The sequence below is a fragment of the Boleophthalmus pectinirostris genome, unplaced genomic scaffold (genome assembly GCF_026225935.1).
Source record: "Boleophthalmus pectinirostris isolate CB_2022bp ecotype Guang Dong unplaced genomic scaffold, ASM2622593v1 HiC_scaffold_10, whole genome shotgun sequence".
Classification (NCBI taxonomy): domain Eukaryota; kingdom Metazoa; phylum Chordata; class Actinopteri; order Gobiiformes; family Gobiidae; genus Boleophthalmus; species Boleophthalmus pectinirostris.
The window spans coordinates 12,137,026-12,164,944 of record NW_026570971.1 but is presented as its reverse complement, the minus strand read 5'-3'; the positions used below and the strand labels follow the sequence as shown (position 1 = coordinate 12,164,944).

Sequence of the window (27,919 nt, the reverse complement as noted above, 5' to 3'; positions counted from 1 at the left end):
TGAAGAGATGGGGCTGGACTTTGCTCTCAATATTTCTGATGAAGCTGTGCCTTATGGAGGAAAAAGTGCCTTTACCCAACTGGAGCATAACATAGTGGCTGCATATCTCATCACAGCAGGTAACGCCAATACTGGATGTGTTAAATGTTTGTAATTTTTCACAACAAAAAGTCAGTTTTTCTACAAGCACTACACTTTTAGTACTGTTTATGAAGCAAAATATATCTCAACACTAATAATTTACTTTGACTTAAAATCAAAAGATATCACTGTATAATAGCAAACTTGTCTTTTTTGATCTTGAAAAGACCCCAGCTCAGAACCTTGAACTAGTTTGTTTAAGAGCTGAACAAATAGTTGTAGATACTAGTTGTTTGAAGCCTTGATAATGTAATACTCATGTACATAATTATTCTACAAAAACATTCTAATACATTTAATCACTTATTTTGTTGATGCACCTACTTAATTTTCTATTTTTGCCAACTATTCTAGTACCAACTAACTCTTCAGTATTATTAAATGGGTTTATGTTTTTGTTTATGTCCACTGATACTGGGAAAGGATTATTCAGGTCATATTTATACTACACAATCTTATAGCAGCTCAAACTCTTTCTGGTTATTTAAAGACAGATTTTCCATGGTTTTGTCCTCCTTTCGGTTAGTCCTTATCCATGGTTTACTCAGCTAGACAAGTGGTTCTTATCCTTTTTTGTCTTGAGTATCCCCCAAGCGAAGTGTGGTCTCACACTCTGAGTGTCTCCTATTAGTGGTACTGGTGTTTTTGTAGTAATTATGCATTTGTTTATTCGTACATTTTCTTGCTTTAATAAAATGTGTGCCCACAATTATCCTACAAAAATATACTACAAGGAATATTTCACATTCAAATACCTTTCAATTAGCCAGGCTGGCGCCACCTTGTGCCTCCACTCAATTTCATTTCCTTCCAGCGACTAGGTCAGGAATTGAAATACACTAGACGGTTTGCAAGAACCCCAGAAGTGCAAGTCCTGGCACCAGCCAATCAGTGAAGAGCCATACATTCTGTGTTGTCAATGATTCCTGAGATTGAGGATTTAAAGCTGGAATAAAGAGAATGTTTGGTGAATTTTATCAAGGGGAAAGACGTTATTGCACTTTTTCCTACAGGATTTAGGATAATATACCATGTTATCCCATACATTATACGTTATACATACATCACAAACAAATAGCAGCGATTGGTTAAATGAAAAAAAGAACCCGCCGACCGTCGAGTGAACAAATCCTAACGATGCGAGGTCAGACGGTTTCTACGAAGTGAAACCGGCTGATGAATCAGTATCAGTTTAAGTACACACTGGCTTCTCTAGACCATGTTTAGCCTTAAGTTAGCTTTGATATAGTGTATAGTCTTCATTATAAAGCATCTATCTGTTCGCGCCATGTACTTAATACCAATGTAGCTAATTTGCCCTTATTATAATACTTTAATGTAATTAGTGAAAGTGAAACTGAAAGTGTCTGTACGTCATATGAAGTTCTAAAACATCTCAAACCAATTTATTCTCCATAAACTCTTGTATTTTATTTTATTTTTTGTTTTTCCAGGAGTGATCAGCTTGTCCAGTAACATCGTAGTCTTGATGATGTTTGTGAAGTTCAAGGAGCTCCGCACGGCCACCAACATCATCATCATAAACCTGGCCTTCACAGACATCGGGGTGGCGGGGATCGGCTACCCCATGTCCGCGGCCTCTGACCTCCATGGCAGCTGGAAGTTTGGGTACACGGGTTGCCAGGTTGGTCAAATGTCAGAGCTTTTATCATCACATACAGTCCATAACCCCATTTCAAATAGAGCTGCTAAACTGGGCAGAACCTGGAGGCGTGAAGGGAAGCGAGAGAGAAGAGGGGCGGGGTCTGGAACAGTGCGGTTCAGTTCTGTGTGATGTTACGTAGCACTGGAATTTGCAGTGGGCTTTAAAAGCAGCACATCAGCTCAGCTTTTAACATGTTTTTGCATACCAGTAGAGCTGAAAATACCTAGTTTGCGCTAAAATTGGTCAAAAATTATTAAAAATAAAACACTAAAGGTGGATTTAGTGTTTAGTTCCACTTTTTTCAGTGTTTTATTTTTGCTTTTTAGTTTGGAATATGCAATACACAAAAAACAAATGAAAAAAAAAAAAGAAAAAGAAAAGGGAGGATAATTCATTCAAGATTTCTGTAGTCCAATAGTTCAAACCGGGATGTAACGATATCCAAATCTCTCGGTACGATATTATCACGATATGCTTCTCATGGTATTGCATTTTTTATTTTTTTATTTTTTTGGAGAGGCTGATATAATTGTAAATAGGATGCTTTTTTGCTTTTAAAATACCCTGACAAGCTTTTGGTGTGAATTATTTCTGTTATAATCCCAAAAATTCAAGTAAAAAGAATACAACTTGATGTTGTCTGTAGTTCCCGATGTTTATAAGCTGTTACTACTTGTAATTCAATATATTGTGACACCTCACGGTATTATTGTGAGACTTTTGACTATACGATATCACGATATTTCAGTTATTGTTACATCCCTAGTTCAAACAGATACACAGAGGTCATTTCTGAGTATCATTGTATTCTGGGTAGGCGGGAATCAGACTTCCATGTGACTGCAAAGCATTTTCTTACCACTGCCAATGATATTTCCAAAACATTTATTTGGTGTTTGTTTAATGGTTCAGATTTCTCAAAAAGAAGGCAAAATTTGGTATCCAGAGGTATCGAAATTTGTGCGATTGTGGATTAGGCTTGGCAAAAGCCTAACCAGAAACCTTTTACTTTCACACATGACCAGATACAATGGAAGAAAGAGCCCAATTTGTGAAAATACATGGAAACACTGATCACAAAAATCTGTTTTATGAATTTTCTCTGGAGTTAGATATAACTGATGAAGGAAATGACTGCGTATAAGTCTATATCGAGCATTGATGGTGTGTTTAGTTCCACTTTAATCTCTTCCTATCATTGCAGTTATTTGCATGTGTGTGTTTTTTCAGAGGTAATTGATTTTAGATTTTTCTCTCCTTTATTTTCCATGTACACGTTTTGGTATTTCTGTATTGCAGGCCTATTACTGCAGACTATTGGACAGTATTTAATAACTATTTGTTGTAGGCATATAGAATTACTGTAAATTCCTAAAAAATATTCGCCATAGGGTGCATAAAAAACAAGTACAAAAGAGTTAAAGTTCCACTGTAACTTTTTTGTTGGGTGTACAATATCTGCATGTTTCTATGGATATGTCATTGCTCTGCCTGGAATGTTCCACAGTATGACATTAAACAGCTCTATCTTACATTTATTCAATTACAGGTGGTTTTATAACTCAAAAATGCCTAGAAAAACAGACAGACAGATCTGATTTGTAACTTGATCTTAATGAAGATAGAAAGGTATAATGCCATACTTTGGAACATTCCAGGCAGAGCAATGACATATCCACAGCGAGGAGCATTTGTTGACTCCTCCACCAGAAAAGTTACACAATGCACCTTTAAATATGCATCACTACCTGCCTGATCTAAGTTTATCAGTGAGATTAGCCTATTCATTGCATATTATTTTGTTTTGCCTGCTCCTCTGGTGGAATCGCAAATGTGACGTAATTTCATCAAGTGACTGCATTCCTTTTAGTCCACAATGAGACTTTACATCCTGCTCCTTTAAAGTCTTATGTCATTTCCACATGCTAAACAAACACACCAGCACATGGGCAAGAGGCTAAAGCTGGCCGTGAGCTGCAGCGTGTGCCCATGTGTGGACTCTGCGGCAGATTATTTGGTTCAGTTTAGTCTTTCAGAACAATGCAACGCCACGTGAGCACAAATCCACACAGGCTGTTTCGTAGATGCATACTTTTAAAATGAAGCATATTTGGGCCTTTTAATAGTGCTTTCTGGGGCCCAAATTTGAGAGATTCCTTATTTTCCAGCCATGTTTCTGCCACACTCACTCACACGAGGTTAGAATCTATCACTATTTGATTTCTCTCATTTGTGTTTTATTGATCTGAGGGCAAAGAGCAGTCAAAGGTCACATTCTCACAATAATGAATACAACTATTAATTTATGATAGTCCAATACTTTCTTTAAAAAAGCTCGAATTTCCCTGTGCTCTCAGTTTAAAAATGTATTACAATCACAACTGAACTTGTATTGCCAATGTTTAACCTGCAGATAAAGAACACATACAAATTCTCAGTTTATGGACATGCCTCATGTGAAAGCTCAGAACCTCCAGAATTCCCTCACTAAGCTGTAGAGGCCGCACTAGCACTGATTCATAACTGGCTATAGGTGCTGGGGTTTAGGTAGTGACCATTCAGATCAGAGAGAGGCATTTTAGGTTTTAATCGATTGGATTTCAACATAGAATTGTGTAAGGATAATTCTGCATTCTGATTGGATAATAATCTTGAAAAACAAAATAAATAACTTAGTCATCATGTCCAATATTTTGCACTTTTGTACTTCAGTGGTCATTCAATTTTCAATGATCCTTTAGTGCCTAATGCTGCAACTGTACTATGTAAAATGAGTCAGTTAACTTCATCGTAAACATTGTCATTTGTCAATTAGACTTTTTATTTGTCTCCGTCCAGATCTACGCAGCCCTGAACATCTTCTTTGGCATGGCGAGCATCGGCCTACTCACTGTGGTGGCCATTGACCGATACTTAACTATCTGCAGACCACATATAGGTATGGCCACACAATAATGTTATCAAGTACATATTGTGCCAGCCATTCTGTGTTATGTTTATGTTATTTCCCAGGTCAGAAAATGACCATGCGCTCGTATAACCTCCTGATCGCGGCTGCCTGGCTGAACGCAGTGTTCTGGTCGTCCATGCCTATCGTGGGCTGGGCTGGCTACGCTCCTGACCCCACCGGAGCTACATGCACCATCAACTGGAGAAACAATGATGCGTAAGTCTCCAGTCAGGAAGGAGGAGCACTTTTAAAAATGTTTAAACATGTTGTCAATTTGCATATTTTCTTTCACATTTTGTCACATATAGACAGAAATATTGTTTAAAGTGAGACTAAACACCTAAACTCCCACAACCACATTTCAAATAGAGCTGCTAAACTGGGCACTACCTGGAGAACTAAAGAAAAGAGTAGAAGGGTAGTAGTAGTAGTAGTAGGGAAGAAGAGGGGCGGGGTCTGGACATATATCCACACTTCAAACTCTGCCACTGTAATCAGAGGCTGTAATCCGAGCAGTCCTGTGTGATGTCACGTAGTACTTGAAATTCCAGTGGCCCGCAAATTAACCTAGTTTACAGTGAAATTGCCAAAGAATGACAGGGAACAGTTGACAATGACATGAAAATGCCACAGTTTAGTAGGACGTTTATTTAGTGTTTAGTTCCACTTAAATGTGTAAGTTATGCCATTATTTTCAGTCTCAACTCATTTCCCAAGAAGTTAAATTGCTCTTACTTTGAGCATCTATTTGTTATGCTGCTACTTTAACCTTCAACTTAAAATTATCCACTCCCTCATGTTGCCAGCAGAGGGTGCCAGATATTTAACCCACACTTTCAAAAGTAAAGTAAGCGATGTGAAATGCATGCCATGGATCCAGAAATATTACAGGAGTGACTGTACTTGTTTTCATAGCTCTTTCATCTCCTACACCATGGCAGTGATTGCGGTGAACTTTGTGGTGCCTCTTTCGGTCATGTTTTACTGCTACTACAATGTGTCTGTGACTGTCAAGAGGTACAAGGCTACAAACAGCCTGGACAGCGTCAATGTGGACTGGTCTGATCAGATGGATGTCACTAAGGTAGATCAAGATCAACATATAATATATCGCCTCATGTAGAAAGCATGTCCGGTCTTCACTCCTCTCCTGCAGATGTCCATAGTGATGATCATCATGTTCCTGGTGGCCTGGTCTCCTTACTCTATGGTGTGTCTGTGGGCTTCCTTTGGTGACCCTAAAACCATCCCAGCTCCCATGGCCATCATCGCTCCCCTGTTCGCCAAGTCCTCGACCTTCTACAACCCCTGTATCTATGTCATTGCCAACAAAAAGTGAGCTGGATTGGCGTGTGTTGCTGTTTAAATATTAGCCTTATGGTTAAATAATGGATTGTTTGTGCTCTTTCTGCAGGTTCAGACGAGCTATCATAGGGATGCTTCGGTGCCAGACCCGACAGAGAGTGACCATAAACACTCAGGTTCCCATGGCGATTTCCCAACAGCCGCTGACCCAGTAAACCCGTTGGGTGAATGAGTAGAGAAAGATTTGTAGAGTAGTAGATAGTAGAAGTGCATTATCTCCTTCTGACTTTATTTGAACAGTTCCTGTACTTGTCAGTGTACTTCTTATACTGTATGTGCTGTGGAATTTACTGTGTAAATCCCCGTGGCTGTGCCATGTGTTCAAGCACATAACATATATGATAAGATGCAGTACTTGTACTAGTGTGGGAATAAAATGTGAAAACACTTGTGTCATATTTGCAGCAGGGAGGATGCTTTACACAATCATTCTCTAGTCCATTAGTTCAGACAGATACACAGAGGTCACTTGAAGTGTCATTCACGTAATCCAAGTAAGGCTGCCATATTCTAACAAAGATGTCTCACAGCCTTTCTGAGTCTGTAAGTGATCTTTTCCAAAGGCTCACAGCTGTTCATTTCTGAGTATCCTCATATTATGCGTAGGGGGAAATCAGACTTCCATGTGACTGCAAAGCATTTTCTTGCCACTGCCAGTGATATTTCTAAAACTTTTATTTGGTGTTTATTTAATGGTTCTGTTTTCTCAAAATTTCCAAGTGGGCAAAATTTAGGATTCAGAGGTATCGAAATTTGTGTGGTTGTGGATAAGGCTTGGCAAAAATCCAACCAGAAACCTTTTACTTTCACACATGTCCAGGTGCAATGGAAGAAAGAGCCCAAATCTACAGAACATCGGAATCATAGATCAGAAAAATCTGGTTTTGTTTTATTTTTTCTGGAGTTAGATATAACTGATGAAGGAAATTATAGTGTGTAAGTCTGTATCGAGCATTGATGGTGTGTTTAGTTTTACTTTAATCTCTTCTTATCATTGCAGTTATTTTCATGTTGTGTGTATTTTTATTTGTAGCTCCAGCCCCAACATACACAAGACACAAGCCTGGGATTACAGTAATGTCATCATTTTAATTGTGTACTACACACAGTGGTCATCCGACATCAACTGTCTTTTGTATCATAATTCACAGAAAACAAAAAGTGCAACTTTTCACATAAATTACTTTACATTTAATATACATTACATTAAAAAGTGCCAAATAATGATTAAATCTTTCAGTCCTCAAATGTCATACAAAAAATAAAATAGACTTATATTTAATCTGATACATAATTTACTCATAACAATACAGAATCACAAGTACAACATAATATACAATACAAAGTAAATAAAATGGTGCAGATTATGAGTCCAGTGCCAGTTCAGTAAGTTGGGCCTATGCCGTGTTGTGACTATACCACATTGTTGTCCAGCCATAGTTTGATCTCGTCCTGGTTACGGCGCAGCCACTCGATGTTGTTCCGGACCGTCTCTAGGGCCTGTTTTCTGGGCATCTCCCCTGCCCCTGCGTTTGGTGTCATCTTGAAAAAGTGTTCCATCTGCAATACACAAAAACAATACAATATTTATTTGACTGGGAGCAGAGCACATGACTGTAATGCAGCCAAAACATTCTGAGTCTGACCTTCCACAGCTGCAAGTCTGTGTTGTACGAGGTGCTGATGTAGCCCAGGAGACGGCCCAAGTTCCTGTCATTGATGGTGTAACTGGGAGAAACAACAGTGTTTATATTATAAGTACAAATGCATCCAGACATAGCAAAGTTTAATTTCTTTGTGGTACATTTCCATATGTAAAAATACATGAACCTTGTCTACAGGAAATATTTTGTTACAGAAAAAATATTCCAGCCACAGGGTTTGTGTGTTTTTTGGAAAAGAATTTGCAACTTCTGGCAAGTGCATGTTGTGTTTCTCATTCCTTTTCGGCTTATTTTTAATGGAGCATGGGTTGCTATTTTTGGTATTTTTCTCTAAAGTGTGTAAGTGTGTAAAGTGTACTTTTTTGAATATCTGGCAACCCTGCTCTACAATTAACATGTTAGCAGTTAACACAGTGTTTCCCAAACTTTTTTCTAGGGACGCATATTTTAAAAGACCCAAGTCAATAGACACTATTCATAAATCACTAAATAAAGGTGGATTGACCATTAATGATCATGTCTCTCTGAACAATTAGTATTACTCAAGTTTTAAACAATGAAAAACAGTCACTGAACCAGCAATAAAAGGATCAATAAGTCGCCTATTTGGACATTAAATTTAGCCCATTTCTTTTTTCTTTTCAAAATTCAATTGAAGCAGCAATATTGGAACAAAATAGTCAATAAAATAATTCCAAAAAGATTAGAAATGACACAAAACATGTCTTAACATTTCAACATTTTTAATAAGATAGGTGGGCCTGTCTGCATTTTTGTAGCGCATTCAGAACAGGTGCAGCTTTCAGTCTGTTTCTGTGCTTTGTCTTCATTTTTGTAAGCACAGAAAATCCCAATTCACACATGTATGTAGTAGTGAAAGTAATACACATAGAAATACTGGCCCTACTTAGGACTGGATATTCACTTGCTCTCTCATGTGTCAGAAATGTAAATCGCAGACCTACATGCAGATTGTGACGAAGCGACCCTAAAAAAAAAATCTCTTGCGACCCAGTCTTAGGGAAACAATGAGTTAGTGTGAGTGTGCAGACTGACCGGTCGACCAGGTAGTCCCAGTTGAGAGTGGTCCAGTCCCAGGCCATGCTCTGTCCCAGGGGGTTGTAGGACACGTAGCGCACCAAAGTGAACAGGTCCTGACTGCGCACCACGCTCTCGTCTTTAGAGGCCTCCAGCAGCCTGCAATGCAAACGAAGAACACACTGTCATTCTGTTATCCTGTTATGTCTTCAAAGTGAATCGTGTAAAATTTTAAGTTGCATTGAGTAACTTCTGGTGGAGGTTCCATCAGATGCTTTTCTCCCTGGAGATGTTATTGCTTTATCTGGAATGTTTCACAGTATGGCCAAACCAGACCAGACCAAGTTACAGGTCAGATCTGTGGAGAGGCGACCTCACTCACAGTCAGAATTGTATTTTTGAACTATAAAACCATCTGTAATTTAATAAATGTAAGGTAGAGCTGATTAATGCCATACTGTGGAACATTCCAACCAGAGCAGTGACTTTTCCATAGAAACAAGCAGGTGACATAGTTACACAGCGCACCTTTAAATGTCTTAAGCTCCATGACAATAATTGAAAGGTTTTAAGTAAGGATGGACAACAAACTGGTGTGAATATTAGGGATGTAACAATAACTGAAATATCGTGATATCGTATCGTCAAAGTTCTCACAATAATATCGTGGACCATCACAATATATTGAATTACAACCTCCACAAAATATCGCAATAAATATCATTCCGTGAGATGTATATCATGAAAAAATCGTACAGAGAGATTAGGATATTGTTACATCCCTAATCATGAGCCTCCCTCCCCATATTGTGAACTTTCACAAGATATTGCAATGAATATCGTACCATCAGCTTCATACCGTGATATTGTATCGTGAGACTTGGATATCATTACACCCTTAGTGAATATAGATATTAAAGTTCGATGTGCAGCTTTGATTAATTTATCAGTATAAAAAATGCAGGGGAGGAACTTAATAAATGTAATTTCGTAGATTTTTGGGGTGATTGTAGTTTTTTGAGTAGATTTTTAAATATGTATTAGTCTTGTAATCAAGTATAATTCTAGCCATGTAATTGTAATTAGTTATATTTTAAATCATAGAGGTTACTGAGTACTGTGTAGTACCGAGTCTCACTTGCTCAAGAGACAGCTGGCTCCTTTCTATACCTATACCCTTCTATTTTACACTTTTTGATTGATCAAATTTAGTTTTAACTTGTGATCTAAAATGTTAAAATGCTAAAATTGCTTTAACTATTATCTAGTGCTCTAAGAAGTATTTTTCATGCATACTTTTAACTTACCTAAGTACAATTTTGGCAGCAGTACTTGTGTTTGTAGTTGAGTACATCATTAGCCATGTAACTACACTTTTACTTGAGTACACATTTTTTACTCTATTCTTTCTACTGAAAAATTTTACTAATACCACCAATATTTTCAAAGCTGCTTTAGCGTGTCACTCCCAGTTCATCCTCAGTGCAGCAGATGTGTCTTTAAAACTCATAAATTACAATGAAAAACATGTGTGTACATAATCATCAGAAGAAATACAACAAATTACATGATGACAGATTTTAAAATATGAACATCACTATGAGCAAATACCTGTTACTGACCACACAAGACAGACAAATACTGTATATCAGGAGGTCAGGCTTACATTACCTGTAGAGAAGATTGACATCCTCCACAGAGGCCAGTCCATACAGAAGTTTGTCTTTCTCCTGGGCCAGTGTGGAGGTGGTGTATCTCTGGAACATTGTCTCCCACTTTGCAGCAGTCCCAGATCTCTTCATGCCGTAACGATAGACGAGCAGCCGGAGGTTCACAGCCACGCTACTGCAAGGCAAATGTAAATCAAAATGTTAGGTTTTACGTCTGAATTTCCTTCAGGATCAACAATCTATTAATCAATCTATCAAACTTAAGAAAATTAAGACTTAACTGAGACTAAACTGGACCAAACCAGTGATTTTAAACTGTGATAAGCTTGTGTATTACTTGTACTTCCTCTGCAGTTCAAATATTTGTTGAATTTAGAGTCTATTTATCCATATATCTTTTGTGTCCCTCTTTGGGTTTACATGGAAATTGTATAATCCTACTTTAGAACAGTCCTGCTTAGACCAGAAATAGGTCAAATAGGTCAAATATTTTCATAGGTGGTACTTGGTGTGAAGAATTAAACAAGCACTGGACTAGGCTATGACTAAACCAGAACTGGAAAAGAACCAAACCAAGTCTACACCAAGCTAGGCCAGGACTAAAACCAGGACAAGTGTGACGACAGCCTTACAGAGTAGATTTAGTTTAAAGTAAATGGTGGTTTGATAAGCAGTTCCTCACATGTCTGTGTGGTATTTGACTATAAATCTTCAAGAGACCATAACTTGGGTCTCAGTTACTACTAAGAAATATAATTATTATGATACATTATGATTAGAGTCATCGCAACTTTTAATTTTTTGGACTATAACTCACACTTTTTCATAGTTTGGGTGGACTTGCAACCTATACTCCAGTGTGACTTATATGTTAAAATGTTCACAGTGACAGCCATGAGAGGCTCTAGGCTTGTGTGCTCCTGTACCACTGTCACTTCACACTCTACTGCGCATGTCGGCTGCAGAAGAAAGAGAAAGAGCCACGGTCCTGTCTGGTATCATGTCAGTCGATCGCACCATTACTTCTGTAACACTGACAATTTAGAATTGAAACAAACATAAAGACAATTGTAACCATCCTGTCAGGATTCAGAAAGGCTGGAATAATTCTATCTAGAGCTGATGCCGAGTTTGATGACAGCTACGCAGAAGTTTACCTCTGGAGGTCACGGAGTTGCTCAGAAGTGACACAGCGGATGAAGAATTCAATGGATTTAGTGATTTGGAGTGAGATGGAGAGTTTGGTAAACTTGTTCTGTTCTGTTGATTATGCTATAGTTATCTGAAGAACTGTTCATATGTGACGTTAACAGTCTGAAATCTCGGTTCCTGGTCTCTGATTTTATAAAATAAATTTCCCCCAAAAAGTGCGACTTATACGTTTTTTCTTCTTCATTAAAGATTTTTTGGCTAGTGTGACTTATACTACGGAATGACTTATAATCCGAAAAATATGGTAGATGGATTTTAAGGCCTTATTAAAGAAAATAGTTAATTCTGGTTACATTTCATTGTGATGGATTGTCTACTACACTCGTTTATCTTACCTGAGTTATGCTTTTTGTAACAAATGCAAATGTATGTGTATGAATACCTCAGTGTCCCATCGATCCACTGGTCAAACAGGCGAGAGGCTTCGTTCAGCGCCGCATCGTCTCCCATCCCACAGGCGATGCCCAGGACCGTCTCCCGTAGCAACCTGACCACAGACGGTACATACGTCACCATGGAGACAGAGTGACAGCAGTGGACTCCACAATCTCCACACACGGTACCTGGTTTTCTGGTCTCCCACATCCTCCCAGCCCAGTTTAGTAGCGATGGCTGTGACGTGATTTCGGAAGAGTTTCTGCAACAAAAATACAGCACAACTTTCAACTGTCCTATATTACACAAAATGGATCCTGGTGAGATTTAAGGCATGTTGTAACAGGTGTGGGCAATTATTTTTTTCATGGGGTCACATGAGAAACAGAAAATATTGTTAAGGCCAAAGTGCTTAACTCAATTCTGTATAATTATAATTGTATTTCTTTATAAAAAGCAGTAAATAGTAGGGGTGTGCAAAAACACTGATATATCGTATCGTTTAATGTGATGATACAGTATTGATATCGTGGCATATTTTTTGGCATATTTTATTAAATTATTTTGTTACAGCGCTACAGTTTTGTTGTTTGTTTACAGGAAAGAAATGTAACACATTTGACAATTTTGTAACACATTTACTAATTTTGATTAGTAAAAATGTGTGGTTCTCATATGAACTTTGCACAAGTGGTTTAAAAAGACTTTCAGTATCACAGCCATGATTTAGCCTTTATTTTTTATTGAACCGTATCAAATCGAAAGTGCACTTTATGTATTGTATCGTGGCCTATGTATTGAGGTATGTATCAGCAACTTCTTAATGATACCCAGTCCTAGTAAAAATCATTGTGAGGTTGCCTTACAAAAAATGTCATTAAATAAAAACACCTCGAATGTAAACACAATGCAGATTTAGTCCATGCATGAGGTAAAATGATAAAATATGTTTATTTTGTAATTTCAAATGATCTTAAACAGGCAGATCAGAGTTAACCAAAGGGTCGTATGTGGCTCAGGAGCTCTTCAATGACCAGGCCTGTGTTATAATGTTGTTACGTCATTAAAAACATACCCAGAGTTTTGTTTCATTCACATATGTTTGAGTAATCCTTTATTATTATTATTATTATTATTATTATTCTGTCTGCATCTTCAAAAACCAAAATGCTCTGTTCCACCTTCTGATGTCACATTGTTGTGGTAGTTTTCAAGTTAACATCTACCTTTAGTTCAGTAGAGATTGGCAATCCAGACCTGAAATTACCCTAATGATTCTAGTGAAAGTGTATGGAGTGTAAAAACACAGTGGAGCACTTCCTGTATTACCACGTGACATCACAAGATGGAAGAGATCACAGCCTAGAAATGCAGGGTCTGTGTGTTAAACATGTGAAACAAAACAAAAGTCCATGTACGTTTTTGATGAGGAATAAACATTACAACAAATAAAAAAAGCATAATATAGGCATATAATAAAAGCAAGCCAATAAAATAAACAGCCTACATTTGAAAAAGCTAATCACATGATCTCGGTAAGCTTATCGGACCAGAGTCATAAAGTAAATATGAACATTGAGAAATTCAACTATGTAAAAGGAATAACTTGAAAATGTTTGTACCTGAAACTTAGGATAGAGTGCATCATTATTTGACAGCATTTCCCGGACATAAGAGATAGAAGTGGCCACAGTCTTCCACACAATGTACTCCGTCTCATTGGTCAGATACTGGGTAAGGTTAAAGGCATTTCCGTAGTCTATGATGTCTCCCCTTCAGAACACAACCGCATAAAAAAGAAAAAAAACAGAAATTCAAGTGAAGTTATATGTAAAAACGATTAAACATACCTGCAAAAACAATTTACAATATTGATAAATTTAAAAGTATTTGAATTTGAAAACGGCTAACCTTGCAAGAGCAAAGACGTCATCGATAAAACTGGTTCTGTCAGCTGCATCAAATTCCTGTAGAAGCATAAAAAATGTATAACAAAGAAACAAAGGTTACACTATGTCTCTTTTCTTGTGGAGGGCCTACCACCTGTCTGTCTCCATGAAGGTGTTATCGTCTCCCTGCAATAGTCCAATGAAGTTAATTTGGTCTTCCGTGTTGTTTTCATACCTAACACTTTCGTCAGAGTAGTCACGTGATGTTGCTGTGACGTGTCTGCTCAGCTGATTTAAACAGGATTTGGCGCTGTCTTCCTATCAGTGGAGGCAGGACAACAGCGCCACCTGCATTCCGATTTCCTCAGGACAGTATCCCAGGTGTGTGAGAGTAGAAAAGCACCCCTCATCCCGGTTTATAGTCCTATGGGCCTGTTTCTGTTATCCGATTGCCTCTTTAATCCAGCGACGGTGTTCGTTTTCCTCTGTCCCGATGATGTTTGCTCCGTCCCAGTCCATAATGTGTTTCTCTCTTTTACAGTGGTCAGCGAAGGCCGATTTGGGTTGTTCCTGTACTGCTCGTGTTTCGCTTTCCCCATTTTCTTCTCGCATTCTGTTCTGTGTTCCTTTTTTCATGTACTGAACGCCCTCCCTGTTTCTCCAATGTATGTTTTATTGTAGGACATGGAGGGTATTTCGTATATGACATTACGTTCATGCTCCGGTTCTATTTTGTTCCACAGCATGGCATTAAACTTATTTATTTAGCAGCATTTATTGAATTCTGGGTGTTTTTATTGCTCAAAAATAGCTTGAAAAACAGTCACCTGCTTCCCATGGAGATCGATAAGTTCACTATATTGTCAAACACGTGAAAGACCCTCCATCAGAAAAGTTACGCAGAGTGACATTTATGATGTAAAATAGCATCAATATGTATTTTGTTCTGGAGCAGTGACATTATGTGTAAAATGTATGTAAAATGTATGCTTGTTATATTACTCAGTTATCAGGGCATTCATTTTTAAACTAAGCCCATCTTACTGTATGATCTGAGAGGAGCTGCTGGCTGATGGAGGTCCACACGTGCTCGTCGTGGTTCACTCTGTAGAAGCCAATGTGGTCGTTGTTCACCTTCAACAGCCCATCCACCGCAGAGGAGTACGGAGGCACCACGAGCTCTGAAAGATAACACGACATTTAAAGGTGCACTGTGTAACTTGTAAGTTGTTGAGGGTCTGTCAAATGCTTGTCGCCATAGGGATGTTATTGCTTTGTCTGGAATGTTTCACAGTACAGATAAAGGCTACGTTTATATGATGACGGTCTGAACAGAAGACGCAAAAGTGGTGCCGTGTCTTCACTTTTTATTCCGCGTTTAGACGAGCGTTTTCATGAGGAAATCTGCGAGCATACAGTGATGCAAATGTGTGTGGAATTTGATTGGGTATGCAAGCCATCCGTTTCGTTTGTTTCGTGACCTGAGCAGATCTGACTAGAGTTTTGTGTCTTGGGCAGTGTAGACAGAAACCCTACAGTGGAGCGTATTCAACTTTTCCACTCTGGAGGGTGGTTTCAAATATTTGCATTTTTACAGCTTCAAAAAAGCCGTCTCCATCTAAACAAAAGGCACTTCCAATAAAATCTGTCGTAAGCTTTCTTGTTCAAACAGGCCCTAAACCTTTCTGTCTTCACATAGACCAAACAAGACCACGTTACAGGTCAGATCTGTGGAGTCAGACAGAATACCTGTTTTTCTAGGTATTTTTGAACTATAAAACCACCTGTAATTGAATAAACGTAAAGTAGAACTGTTTAATGTCCTACTGTGGACAAGCAGGTGACAGACCCCTAACCAACAAGTTACATGGTGCACCTTTAAACGTATTCACAATGTCACTATTAACATTTGCAACTTGAATGAGATCCCTCACTAAACGATGCAAAACATGTTCCATTACGTAACAGTAAATATAGTACCTGATTCTGTCTTGTTAAACATTGCCATGAAGTCCCTGTTGCTCTTTATAGCATGGAATTCCACAGGCATTGTCCACTTATACCTGCAAATAAAAAGATACATCAAAATCAGTGTCCTGTAAATTTGTACTCAAGTAAAAGTACTTACATGGCTAAACAGTTGTACTAAGTAAAATAAAAATACGCTGAAATGTAAAAAACTAACTAAAAAGTAAAGTTACTTAGGGCTGGGGGATTTTTTTTCCCTGAAAACAACAGAAATCCTAACAAATTAAACACAATTAAGTACTTTTAAATCACAATCTACATATTCTCAGCGCTCTTGTCAATCAGTCTGATCAATGTGAGTAAACAGAAGAGCAGAGACAACAGTGAGAGAATGAATTTGGCTGATTTGGATAATTTTAAATGTAACTAATAAAAATTAAACTAAAATGTTGCTCAATCACAAATACAGGTTTAAAAACACAATAACAATCTACTTAATTAAAGGACCTCAAGTATTTTAATGAGTTACTTTACACCCCTGATAAAACTACAAACTAATTATTAGGTTAATTTAAGGTACTGTGGTTCTTTCTACCCTAGAGGAGTGGGGGGTTGGCTGATGTCCGCGTTGGGGTCCAGGAGGAAGCGTTTCTGGGTAAGTTTGGCCGCTGTCTCGGTGACAGACAGCATCACGACTGGGTATCCCATCTGCTGAGTCCAAGTGTCCATCACCTCCGCAACGGGAAGACCGCTCGCCTGAGAATGTGATTTTGAATGTTTAGACTGGAGATGAGACTAAAGAGGGGATATTACGCTTCTAAGGGGTATTAACTACTACCACAAAACATATTTAGATCACCATGTTGCATTTTATTGTGTTGCTCAGCGTGCATCCCGCTAATGAAACTACTGCACATCACCTTAGCTTTGTGAAGTGAAGTAGTATATCGTTTTGTATCATGCTTTTGTGTATTTATGAAGATTTGCTGTGTTGAAACGTGGATGACGTAGGCTTGTGAGCTGAGCATTGGACAGAATCTTACAGCTAAGCATCAGAAGGGTATGAATAGGGCCCTGGAGAGATCCCTAGATTACTCGAACATGCACGGATGACATCTAAAACCTCTTCAGGCATGGTTTTGATGAGGAAACAACACTGAAACATGATAGAAAGCATAATATCTAATTTTTAGTTAAAAAATAAGTTTCAAATTGCAGTAGTCCCTGAATAAAGTGTATAATGTCAGCAATATTAAGGATTTGCGTGTGACGTGGCAGTCAGGTGACTTAATGTTTTGGCAGCCATACTGGAGGTCAAGGTTAGGTTTAGTTACTACAAAATAATCATTGCTATTTTAAAGAGCGCAAACAACATAAAACTGTCCGACATTGCCAGCTTGTTAGATCAGCCATCATTAGAAAGATATAATGCTGAAGTCATCCTCCTGGGTTGTGGAATAGATCCGTAATTCTGGCGCTTGCTCTGTACCCAACCTCCAATATCCAGATATTTATAACTACTTAATTAATTCTACATCGTCCTACACCAACCAAAGAAGTGAAAAGTTACAAGGGGTTAGAGGCTATAAATATTTTGCAGCGGGATGCGTGAGATCTTTGTTGATCACCAAGATATCACATCTGTTCCTGATAACAGCCAGGGTAAGTAGAATGGAGGTCAAAATCAGAACCGTAGCTACCCCAGGCAGTGGAAATTGAGGGAGAGATTCCATGCCAGCAAAAGTGAGGACAACATAGCGCGTCCTTCTTATTTTATCGCACACAAATACTACGCATTGGTCGAGAAAGATAGTTTGACCTCTAGAATGGCGACATAAACAACAGGTCACGTGCTTTTGTGATGCAGACGCAAAACCTTAATACAAAAGACCCTGTGAAACTTCTTAAACACAAATCAATTGGGGGTTTTGTTCTCACTATGTAATATAGATCCTTTCACACGGATTAATACAGTGTTATGCTAAAATGGCAAATTGTATATTATTATAAATGTAACAATACCTTTGCAAGTGACGCCCAGAAGTTTGCAGTTTTGGCATTTGTGAAATAGTAATCCTTCAAGTATTGCTGATGGGAGAAATATTTTAGAAATATATATAGAAATAAAGACTCAACTTATTTTGTGTACTGTTAGTTAACTTACCCGACAACCATCTCTAAACATGTTTTTGCCCATCCAGTCCTCCAGCATTCGCAGCACTGAAGCACCCTGGGGAGGAAAAAAAAAATTGTTAATAGCTACCTTTTACCTTTTGGTTAGTAGAGATTGGAAAATCCAGGGCTGAAATTATCCAAATTATTTTAATGAAGGTGTATGGATCGTTTTCAGTTTGTGAGAAAAACTCAGCTGAAATATGCATGTGAATGAAAGAAAATAAAATGAAATAAATGAAAACAAAACTCCAGGTATGTTTTGGATGGATATAACAGATAAAAAACAGAGCAATATGGGCCATTTAATCATACAATTGTGTTCAAACCATCAGTCTGCATTAGTACCTTGCTGTATGAAATGGCGTCGAAGACAGAAGTGATCTCGGCCGGAGTAGAAACGTCCACGATTATGGGGTGAGAGGAGAGCAGGGCATCGTCCTCCATCACGGGCAAGACATCACTGATGATCATGATGTCTCGCTGTATAATGAAAAACCCAAAGTTTCAAGAGGGCAGTGTATGTTTGTGTGTCTTTTTCCATGAAAATACTTTATATATTTAGGGTAGATTTTTTGTATTATTTTGATCAACATAAAAACTATAGCTGAGATAATATGTAATTTCTGAGTTTTAAAGACTTCATGGTCCCTAGACCCAACTAACTCTATTTGGTTTCTGTGGAGATTTTTAGAGTACTGAAAACAATAAAAAATAATATATAAATAATATAAAATTGACTCTTATGAGGTTTAAGGCAAATCTCAAAATGCTCAGTTCCACCTTGTGATGTTATCCAGATGACTCTAGTAAAGGTGTTTGAAGTTTAAAAACACAGTGGAGCACTTTCTGTATTGCCACATGACATCACAAGGTGGAACAGAGGGTTTTCACAAGGTGGAACAGAGGGTTTTCTGTTTGAGAGCTCAAGAACTCAGCCTAAATATGCAGGTTTGTGTGTTAAACATGTGTGAATGAAACAAAACTGTGTATGTTTTGGATGAAAAAAACAACATCATAACATAGAACAGAAAATAGTGTAATTTAAGTAAAAATATTAATATGTCTCAGGGGCTTGATAAATGACAGAAGGGCAGTGACTCACCATTCCCCAGGTGGGCTCAGCCTGCTCCACGCCCACATACTCAAAGAAGCTGGCGAAGCCCTCGTTCAGCCACAGGTCGTCCCACCAGTCCATGGTCACTATGTTTCCGAACCACTGGGGAATAAACAGGCACAGTGTCAGTCTATCCAACTGTACTTATTAATACTCATAAACTATATCATTATAGTCTAGTTGGTGTGTAATAATTGCACCCATTCCAAGAACTGGAATTTTGTTTTCATTATTATGTCTGAACACTTACATTATATGCACATTGATATTTTGTGTTCGCAAACGCACGAGAATCCATCTTAGCATGTGCTCACTGTACAGGTGATTGGGTGGGCTTGACCAATCACGGTGCAGCATTGAGGTTTGTGTAGAAGCAAAAGTGCCCAAACAAACCAAAACATAGTGACACAGACAGATGTACTTCATATTCTTTGTGAAAAACATGCAGAAGGAAGAGCTTTGTGCATTTGTGAACAGGGTGTGTGTGTTTTTCTCTCAACGGGATGTAACAAAAGTTAGATTTTTTGGCTTGCTCAGCTGTTGTAATGCTTTGACCAATTAGATTAGAATAATTGTCATGACATTCTGCTTTTTCTGAATGCTTTCAGAGAGGGCTATTCCAGATTCATAATGTGTAGATCTCAATTCAGAGTCATACTCAACCACCACTAATCACACACTCAAGCTTATACATTCAAACAAACATGGAGGGTGAAGTGCCTTGCCCAAGAACACAATGATACACCAGAATACTGTTAAATGCTTTTAACAGTATTAACATTTAACAGCATACTGTTTCACATTATCAGACAATGTAGACTTGATGTCACATTGTAATAAATGTACCTGACTGATATGAGCTGTAGACATACATGAACATATTCAACAACAAAGGTGCACGGACGTAGCCACTGTGCTTTCTAAGAATCTATGTTCACCCTAAAGGTCGCATTTCTGGTGGAGGGTCCAACATCTGTTTATCTGCATGGAAATGTTATTGCTTTTCCTGGAATGTGCCAAAGTATTAAACTTTTCTATCTCCATGTATCATCCATCTATCTAACAGTAAGAATGTGTGTTTTGTGTGATTTTTTTGTGCATAAAAATAACTTAAACTGTTTCTTAAATGTCATCTCTTTGAATGACCAATCACAGCAGACTGTCCCTCCAGAGCCTACTACCACTAACCACCCTTTTGACCTTTATAGAGCACTGACACTAAATAAACCACTCACTTGTCTTGTGTAGTCATTCCTAATCGTGTTTAAAATCAGTTTCCTTGTTATAAGGTTATCTCAAGGCCCCACGCAGTAACTCACTAGCTTTTTACTGCAGCCCTGTTATCCATTTGGCTTTGAAAAGGTCCATAAACATTTAATGGACTGTCTCCTGGCTTCACATCTGTTCGTATCTGACAAAGAGCCATATCAGAGCATAAAGTTAACACACTCCCATGACTCTTAGACTCTGGACTTCGTAAGCTTTCTTGTAAATTTGAAGGTAATTTGACAGTAGTTGACTGGTAATCAACTTTTTATGCAGTGATTGTACAATATAAGTGGTTGTTTAGTTGTTTTAAAAATAAAATAGTTATAGTTAAATCCAAGTACAAGAAAAAATATGAATTTACTGCACAGGACAAGTGCCTTTATGTATTTTTTATGGTACTGAACACTGAGCTTTTCTACTCCTCCTACTCCTCCTAATACTCCTACTACTGCTACTCCTACTGCTACTTCTACTACTCCTACTCCTACTGCTACTCCTACTAGTACTTCTCCTACTCCTGCTACTCCTACTCCTCCTACTTCTTCTACTCCTACTAGTACTACTCCTACTCCTCCTACTAGTACTCTTACTCCTCCTACTCCTCCTAATACTCCTACTTCTCATACTACTACTCCTACTCCTCATAGTACTACTCCTACTGTTTGTACTACTCCTACTGTTCATACTACTCCTACTCCTCCTACTACTCCTCCTATTACTCTTACTATTCCTCCTACTCCTACTACTACTACTCCTACTACTCCTACTACTCCTGCTACTCCTACTAGTACTACTCCTACTCCTCCTACTAGTACTATTACTCCTCCTATTCCTCCTACTCCTCCTCCTACTACTCCTACCTTTTCCTACTTCTACTTCCACTCCTACTACTTATACTCCTACTACAACTTCTACTTACAACTCCTCCTACCATTCCTACTTTCTCCTCCTCCTACTAATACTTCCACTCCTACAACTTGTACATCTTCTACTCTAACTCCTACAACTTCTACTTCTACTCAGACTATTCCAGTATTGAGCACTGAGCTTTTCCCTTAGTATAAACAGTATGACATGATAGTTTGTTGACAAGAGTGTACACTGAGGGCTGGGTTTGTGTGTGTTACCTGATGCACCAGTTCATGGGCGATGACACTGGCCACTCTCTGCTTGTTGGTGGAGGACGACTCTTTCTCATCGTACAGCAGGTTGGTCTCTCTGTAGGTGATAAGGCCCCAGTTCTCCATGGCCCCAGTGCCAAAGTCAGGAATGGCTATCTTATCTGCATTGAAAGAACAGCAATGAATCAAACTTATAAATATATGATTGGTTATGGATTTCTGATAGGATTAGTATTGTCAAGATACTAAAATTCAATAATCAGTACCTCTTTCTTTAGACAATAGAATGATGTTCAGCATTAAATCACAGTACTTTCTTTTATTTTTCCCATGCAGTCTTGTTCTAGTTCTGACGCAGGCCAAGTAGACTCTAACATACGTTTTCAATAAAAATAAATTAATGTCTTGTATTGTTAGAAAGAGGATTGTTACAATGAGGTGTTAAAATTTGGTGGGTCACTACATTTTAGTTTATTTCTTTTGGACTGTCAAAACTGTCATTGTCTGATTATTGTTACTGAAATATCACCCATTACTAATGCCTAAACAAATTAAAACCAGAAATGTCAATGCAAAAACATTTTTAAAAATCCAAATCAAATCATAATATGATCCCTGTGAAGAGGGAATCCCTTTACCAAGTTTTGAGATGCTGTAGTTCATGTTGAAGTATTCCTCAAAGTAATCAAAGATGATCTTGGTAGTATCAGCAGCGTACACTGCGGTGTGCAGCTGAGAAGGCTGGGCCCAGATCTTTAACTGTACAGGATGGAAAGCAAACATTTATAGGTTTAAGTTTCATGTGTAAATACTGAAATCGTTTTAGCTGTGTAGTGAACTGACAGGTATTCCTCTAGCAGAAATCCTCTGCACAGACTCAAACTGGTGCACAGCGAAGCAGACCAGATAGGTGCTCATGGGGACCGACTTGATGAAGGAGGTCTTCAGCTTGTCTCCAGGTAAGACCTCTGATTCGCCCTGCAGCACACAGAAGTCACTGTCAGGAAGCACATTATCACACTTCCTCTGCTTTGAAGTTGAAGTAGATGATAACTTTTTTATGGTAGAAGTACAGAAGTACATGCATTTCAAGAGGAATTAGCAAAACACACTTATTATGTGAGACATCTAAGCTGTTCTTATCTGTCTGGTAAACCTTTAACTACAAAAACTGATTAATGACTGTATACTACAAAGTGTAGTTTGCAAGGAGGAGCAAGCACAACTACTACAACTACTACTTACTCTTACCTCTAACTATTCCTACTACTACACCCTGTATCTCAGTGATTAGAGCATTGACCACCAAATTGAAGGTCAGAGGTTCGATTCTTGCCTTGACCAAATTCTGTCGTTCACCCACCTTGCCTAGTATGAATGTGGCGTGTCTGTGAATGCCCCAGGGCAGCTGCGGCTACAATAGTAATTGACCACCACTGAGTTAAGCACATTACAAGAGTAAGGCATTATTACTATTACTCCAACTACCACTCCTCTTACTCCTACCACTCCTTCCACATGTAGCAGCGTACCTCCTGGGGCATGTTGGCCAGAGCCTTGTAGGCCTTGTCATGGGTGATGGACACTGTGTATGTGGCCTTCTTGTTGGGCTCGTCAAAGCAGGGGAAGGACTTGCGGGCGTCGGTGGGCTCGTGATCGGTGGCTGCGATCTTTCTGTGGATGAGAAGGATGATTTATGACACGTTTTACAGCCGGGGCAAAGTCACACAGGCTATTGTTGCCGAGAATCACATGGCGTAAGGTCACCCAGACCAACCCAACGGAACATCTAATGTGAGATGTCAGTGACTCTAGATGTCATATAATAAATCACATTTTATTGTAGTGCTCTACGTTTTGATTTAAAGCCATGCTGTGGAACATTTTAGACCTCAACTAGATGTGGTAAAGCACAGATACATAAATCTAGTAGTGATACAGAACACTCTTCAAATATTAACTACACACTCATTTTTTAAAGTGGATAATCAAAATGAGATGTAAATAAATGCTTATGTTTACTGAAATATCTACAGAATACAAACCATGATACAAATCAGGTCAGGTCTGTGGAGAGGCAAGCTCACTCACAGTAAGAACAACTTTTTTCAGAAATAAACCAATAAATCAATGGTATATTATACATATTATATATATAAAAAGTTGACTGCACTCAACTGAAAATACAATTGTAAAGTATCTAGGCAAATTAATTCCTGTTTTGAACTAATCTTAGAGATAATCTAAGAGTACCACTACAATATTTCATATAAAAGGCCAAACTCATGACTTTGAATAAATGCTGTACTGGCTAATGCACTATACGTACAGAAAAAATAAATAAAGAAAAAACATACATTGGTTCTCTTCTGATAATGGTACAATGTGTTAGAGCCATACACACTTTAAATATCAATACATTATTTCAGCAATTTTTCATCCTTTTTAATATACTACATAACATACTGTCTTGGTTTTGTTTGTACAGTTATTCATATGGTCAATCAGTGTACAAAAGTTACCTATTATGTGAGATTATGAAACAGTGACATAAGCAGTTTTTACACATATAAAATGACATGGCTATATGAATGCCTGTGAGTACAAGGTTCTGATTGGACGGTCGTAATGCTGTGGTAAGAATAAGTGTCTGTTATTATGTCGGTGGTACAAACTCTACATTTAAAATCATCACCATACTGTATATCATTTAGGTCAGCTGCTTCATGACTCATCAAAGTTTTGAACATTTTGTCACCTGAGATCATGATGATTTTGTAGCTGTGTCTTTATCTTTAGAGAAACAATAAGTGATAAGATTGTGATGGTTATTATAGTTTATCTTTAGCCTGTGATAAAAGAAATATCTATATTAGTCATGTCTACAATGGCTTGTTTAGAGGCTCTAGATTTAAGACATTTCAAGCTAAATCAACCAGTGAGATAAGAATTATATTTGAAGTGCGTAATCAAAAATGGAAAGTGTATTTGAAATAGTATATGTTTAAAGAATTTGTAAATTGTAAAAAAATTTTTTTTAAAAAGCATTAAAACCGGAAAGCATGGCCTCATAACAAGTCAAATAATCTATAGCAAATATGTAAATAAGTCTAGACAGGCAAAAACTAAAAAAAAAAAAAAAAAAAAAAAAAAAAAAAAAGGTGGGCATTTTAAATAAAGCTTCAACCAGCTAGTTTTGTTGTTGAAACCCATGAGCAAGACACTTTACCAACCTATGATTTGAAACCTATTGACTGACAAACATATTTATTTGTAGTAGTTTTATGAGCTAATTAAACTAGAAAAAAAAGTGTTTGTCTCTTTGTTTTTAACATAGTGTGAGTTATGTGGTCATCTATGTCTTCTTTTTTTTTATATAATTTTTTATTGTTTTTATTTATTTTTTGATGGTATTGTTGGTATTGGTATTTTAATTGTTTCATATATTTAGTCAAATTTTTGTCTTTAATTATTATTTATGTATTGTAATGCTTATTTGATTACTGTTTTGTTTTTTTAGTTTTTTTAAAGGTACACTATGTAACTTTCTGGCACATCACCAGCATAACTGCATAGAAATACAAAGTACAAAGTTAAAACTATACTTCGGAACATTCTCCATGGAGACTAATAAGTTTTATGCCATACTGTGGAAGATTTTAGCCAAGAGACAACATTTCCATGGAAACAAGCAGGTGAAGGCCAAATAAGAGTCAGGTTTGTGGAGATGCAAGCTTGCTCTCGATAAGAACACTAAGTGGATATGGATTATATAACTATCTAAATATGATAAATAAATGTGCTACATTTCAAACGTTTGGACACATCCTTTCATTGAATGTTTTTTTCTTTATTTTCACTATTTTCTCCATTTTATATACATACAGAATAGCGGTGTGCAAAAATACTGAAATATCGATATATCGTATTGTTTAATGTGATGATACTGTATCAATATTGTGAACTGCTGTATCGATGTATCGCCAAGAGTATTTTTTGCTATATTTTACAAAATACAGTGCTACAGTTTTGTTGTTTGTTTAGAAGAAGGAAACTCATTCATGCGACATATTTTACATTTTCACTGTTTTGATGATTAAAATGTTTGTGTTTCATATGAACTTTGCATAAGAAGTGGTTTAACAAAGATTTTAGTATCACAGCCATGATTTAGTCTTTATTTTTTATTGAACCATATCGAATCGATTTGAAATGTATCGTACTGAATAAAAAGCTCACTGTATTGAGGTATGTATTGTATCGACAACTTCTTAATGATACCCAGTGCTAATACAGAAGACATTTACCTTTTGCTACAAAATTGCAAATTTCCTACTTCATATATTTGATAAGTTTACTTCATATATTTAAAAAAATGTTTTATATTTAAATTCTCAGAGTAGCAACCCTTTTCTTTGTTGAGTTATGTTACTTTTTCTCTTTAGTACTATATATAATACAATATATCTTCTATATCTGTAGCTTCATACATTTGATGCCTGTAGTGATGAAGATGAGATGAAAGAGATGAAAGTAGTAAAAATAAAGACTAAAAAAACATGAGATGGCGTGTCCAAACTTTTACTTACTTGGTGACGCCTCCCTCGATGTACACCACCCTGTAGAACCCCACCACGGACCCGGTGAGCACCCCCTTGAAGTCCAGACTCAGTACGTAGTTCCCCGGGGCTAGGGTCGTCTCCGCCTCCACCACCACATACTCGTGCGTCTTGTACTCAAAACACCTGGTCACCCCCACACTCGCCCCATCCTCCTGGCTCGCCCCGGCCCTCAAACGGGGCAGCGCGCTCACGTATGTCTCCCTGATATGCAGCCACAAATGTTTGGTGGTCTGGGTCACCTCCACTTGAATGTCCACCGTTCCAGAGTAGGTATCATCAACCATATTTGGCTCCAGGTGCAAATCATAGTGAACTGGATTGACATAGTTAGGCAAGCGAAAGTTCTTCCAGTCTCCGGTGGAGTCTTCGGATGGCAGGCAGGGTCCCTTGGAAGGCTGAGGCGGCTGCGTGGAAGTCTGCGGCGGCTGCGTGGGAGGCTTCGTCGGCTGCGTGGGAGGCTTCCCCGTTGGGGGTAAAGTCGGAGGAGGAGAGGTCTCGCTGGAGGTCTTGGATAGTCCCACTGCAAGACCTACAACTAAGGAACAGACCGCCACTGTAGCACAGATGATGGCTACATGCTTGCCTTGAATACAGTAGCGCTTCTCCTGCTTTTCAAAATCCAAGCTGTTCATTATGGTGACCCCTGCTACCACCACAACTACAACTACTACTACTACTACTACTGTAAGTGCAAATGACAAACACAGAACAGTGGAGTAGACCAAAGGGGAGGGGGCAGAGGAGAGAGAAGGGAGGAGGACATTCAAGGATGTGTCAGATTGCACCAGTAACACCAACGCGTACATGCTAGTAAATCATCTGCTAGGAGTATGCACTGCAGAGTCAGCAGGTGTCCCGCTGTATTGCGTGAAACTAAGCATTTTTCAAGTCCCAAGCTGATACCAAGCACAAATTATCCATATATTTGGTCGCAAAGTCTGTCGAAATTCTTCACCGTCTGTTAGATTCCACTTGGATCTCATGCTGTTTTGGACAAAATCTTGGAAAGGCAAAAGTGGAAAGTCGGCGGAAACAACGAGTTCCCAGATAATAATACAACTATGCAGAAATATTTACACAGAGGTGGGTAGAGTATCAAAAAAATGTACTCAAGTAAGAGCAATGTTACTTCAAAATAGTATTAATCAAGCAGAAGTACGAAGTAGTGGTCCAAAAAATTTGTGAAGAGTAAAAAAGTGTTTGGAAAACTTCTATGAAGAGACTAACCGTCGGGATGTAACATCTGGTTTATAATTTGACGTTAATGTAATTTGAAGGACAAAACATTCAATAATGCACAAAGGCTGGTGCTTTCAAAGGTTAAGACACAAAAAATAGAAAAACAAAGTCATATCTGAAGGAACACTGAAAGAAACACAAATGTTCAAATCATTTCATATTGTCAACATAAATATTTTGTCATTTCCAGACTTACTCACAATGGGAAAAGAAACCAAAGCTTTTACTAAACTAAGAGTACTGTTACTTTAATTTTAAAAAATCAAGTAGGAGTAAAAGTATGCTGCTAGAAAAGTCCTCTACAAAATACAATTTCTAAAAAGTTACTCGAGTAAATGTAACTGAGTACTACAGCGTTCAGATTTGACAACAATCTGTGTATCATTTGTTCATCTGTTTTTCAAAATAAAACCAAAAATAAGAAAATAAAAAAAAAAACAA

General features: G+C 37.9%; 2 protein-coding genes across 2 annotated transcripts; one reads left to right on the top strand and one right to left on the bottom strand.

Moving 5' to 3' along the window:
• The first annotated feature begins 7 nt into the window (after nucleotides 1-7).
• Nucleotides 8-6,277, top strand: rrh (retinal pigment epithelium-derived rhodopsin homolog). Its single transcript, XM_020919305.2, has 7 exons — nucleotides 8-119; nucleotides 1,596-1,786; nucleotides 4,646-4,745; nucleotides 4,820-4,973; nucleotides 5,673-5,841; nucleotides 5,914-6,092; nucleotides 6,172-6,277. Exons 1-7 carry the CDS (start codon nucleotides 8-10, stop codon nucleotides 6,275-6,277), a joined length of 1,011 nt encoding a protein of 336 aa, XP_020774964.2.
• A 1,066-nt stretch (nucleotides 6,278-7,343) lies between these two features.
• enpep (glutamyl aminopeptidase) lies at nucleotides 7,344-26,908 on the bottom strand. Its single transcript, XM_020919664.2, has 20 exons — nucleotides 26,207-26,908; nucleotides 23,150-23,291; nucleotides 22,461-22,595; nucleotides 22,256-22,376; nucleotides 21,624-21,778; nucleotides 19,216-19,329; nucleotides 18,459-18,593; nucleotides 18,103-18,168; nucleotides 17,961-18,026; nucleotides 16,534-16,694; nucleotides 15,951-16,033; nucleotides 15,015-15,151; nucleotides 13,993-14,048; nucleotides 13,704-13,854; nucleotides 12,270-12,343; nucleotides 12,089-12,193; nucleotides 10,496-10,669; nucleotides 8,843-8,983; nucleotides 7,769-7,850; nucleotides 7,344-7,682 (listed from the first exon to the last, which is right to left on the bottom strand). Exons 1-20 carry the CDS (start codon nucleotides 26,869-26,871, stop codon nucleotides 7,536-7,538), a joined length of 2,910 nt encoding a protein of 969 aa, XP_020775323.2. The 5' UTR covers nucleotides 26,872-26,908; the 3' UTR covers nucleotides 7,344-7,535.
• Nucleotides 26,909-27,919: the final 1,011 nt, after the last annotated feature.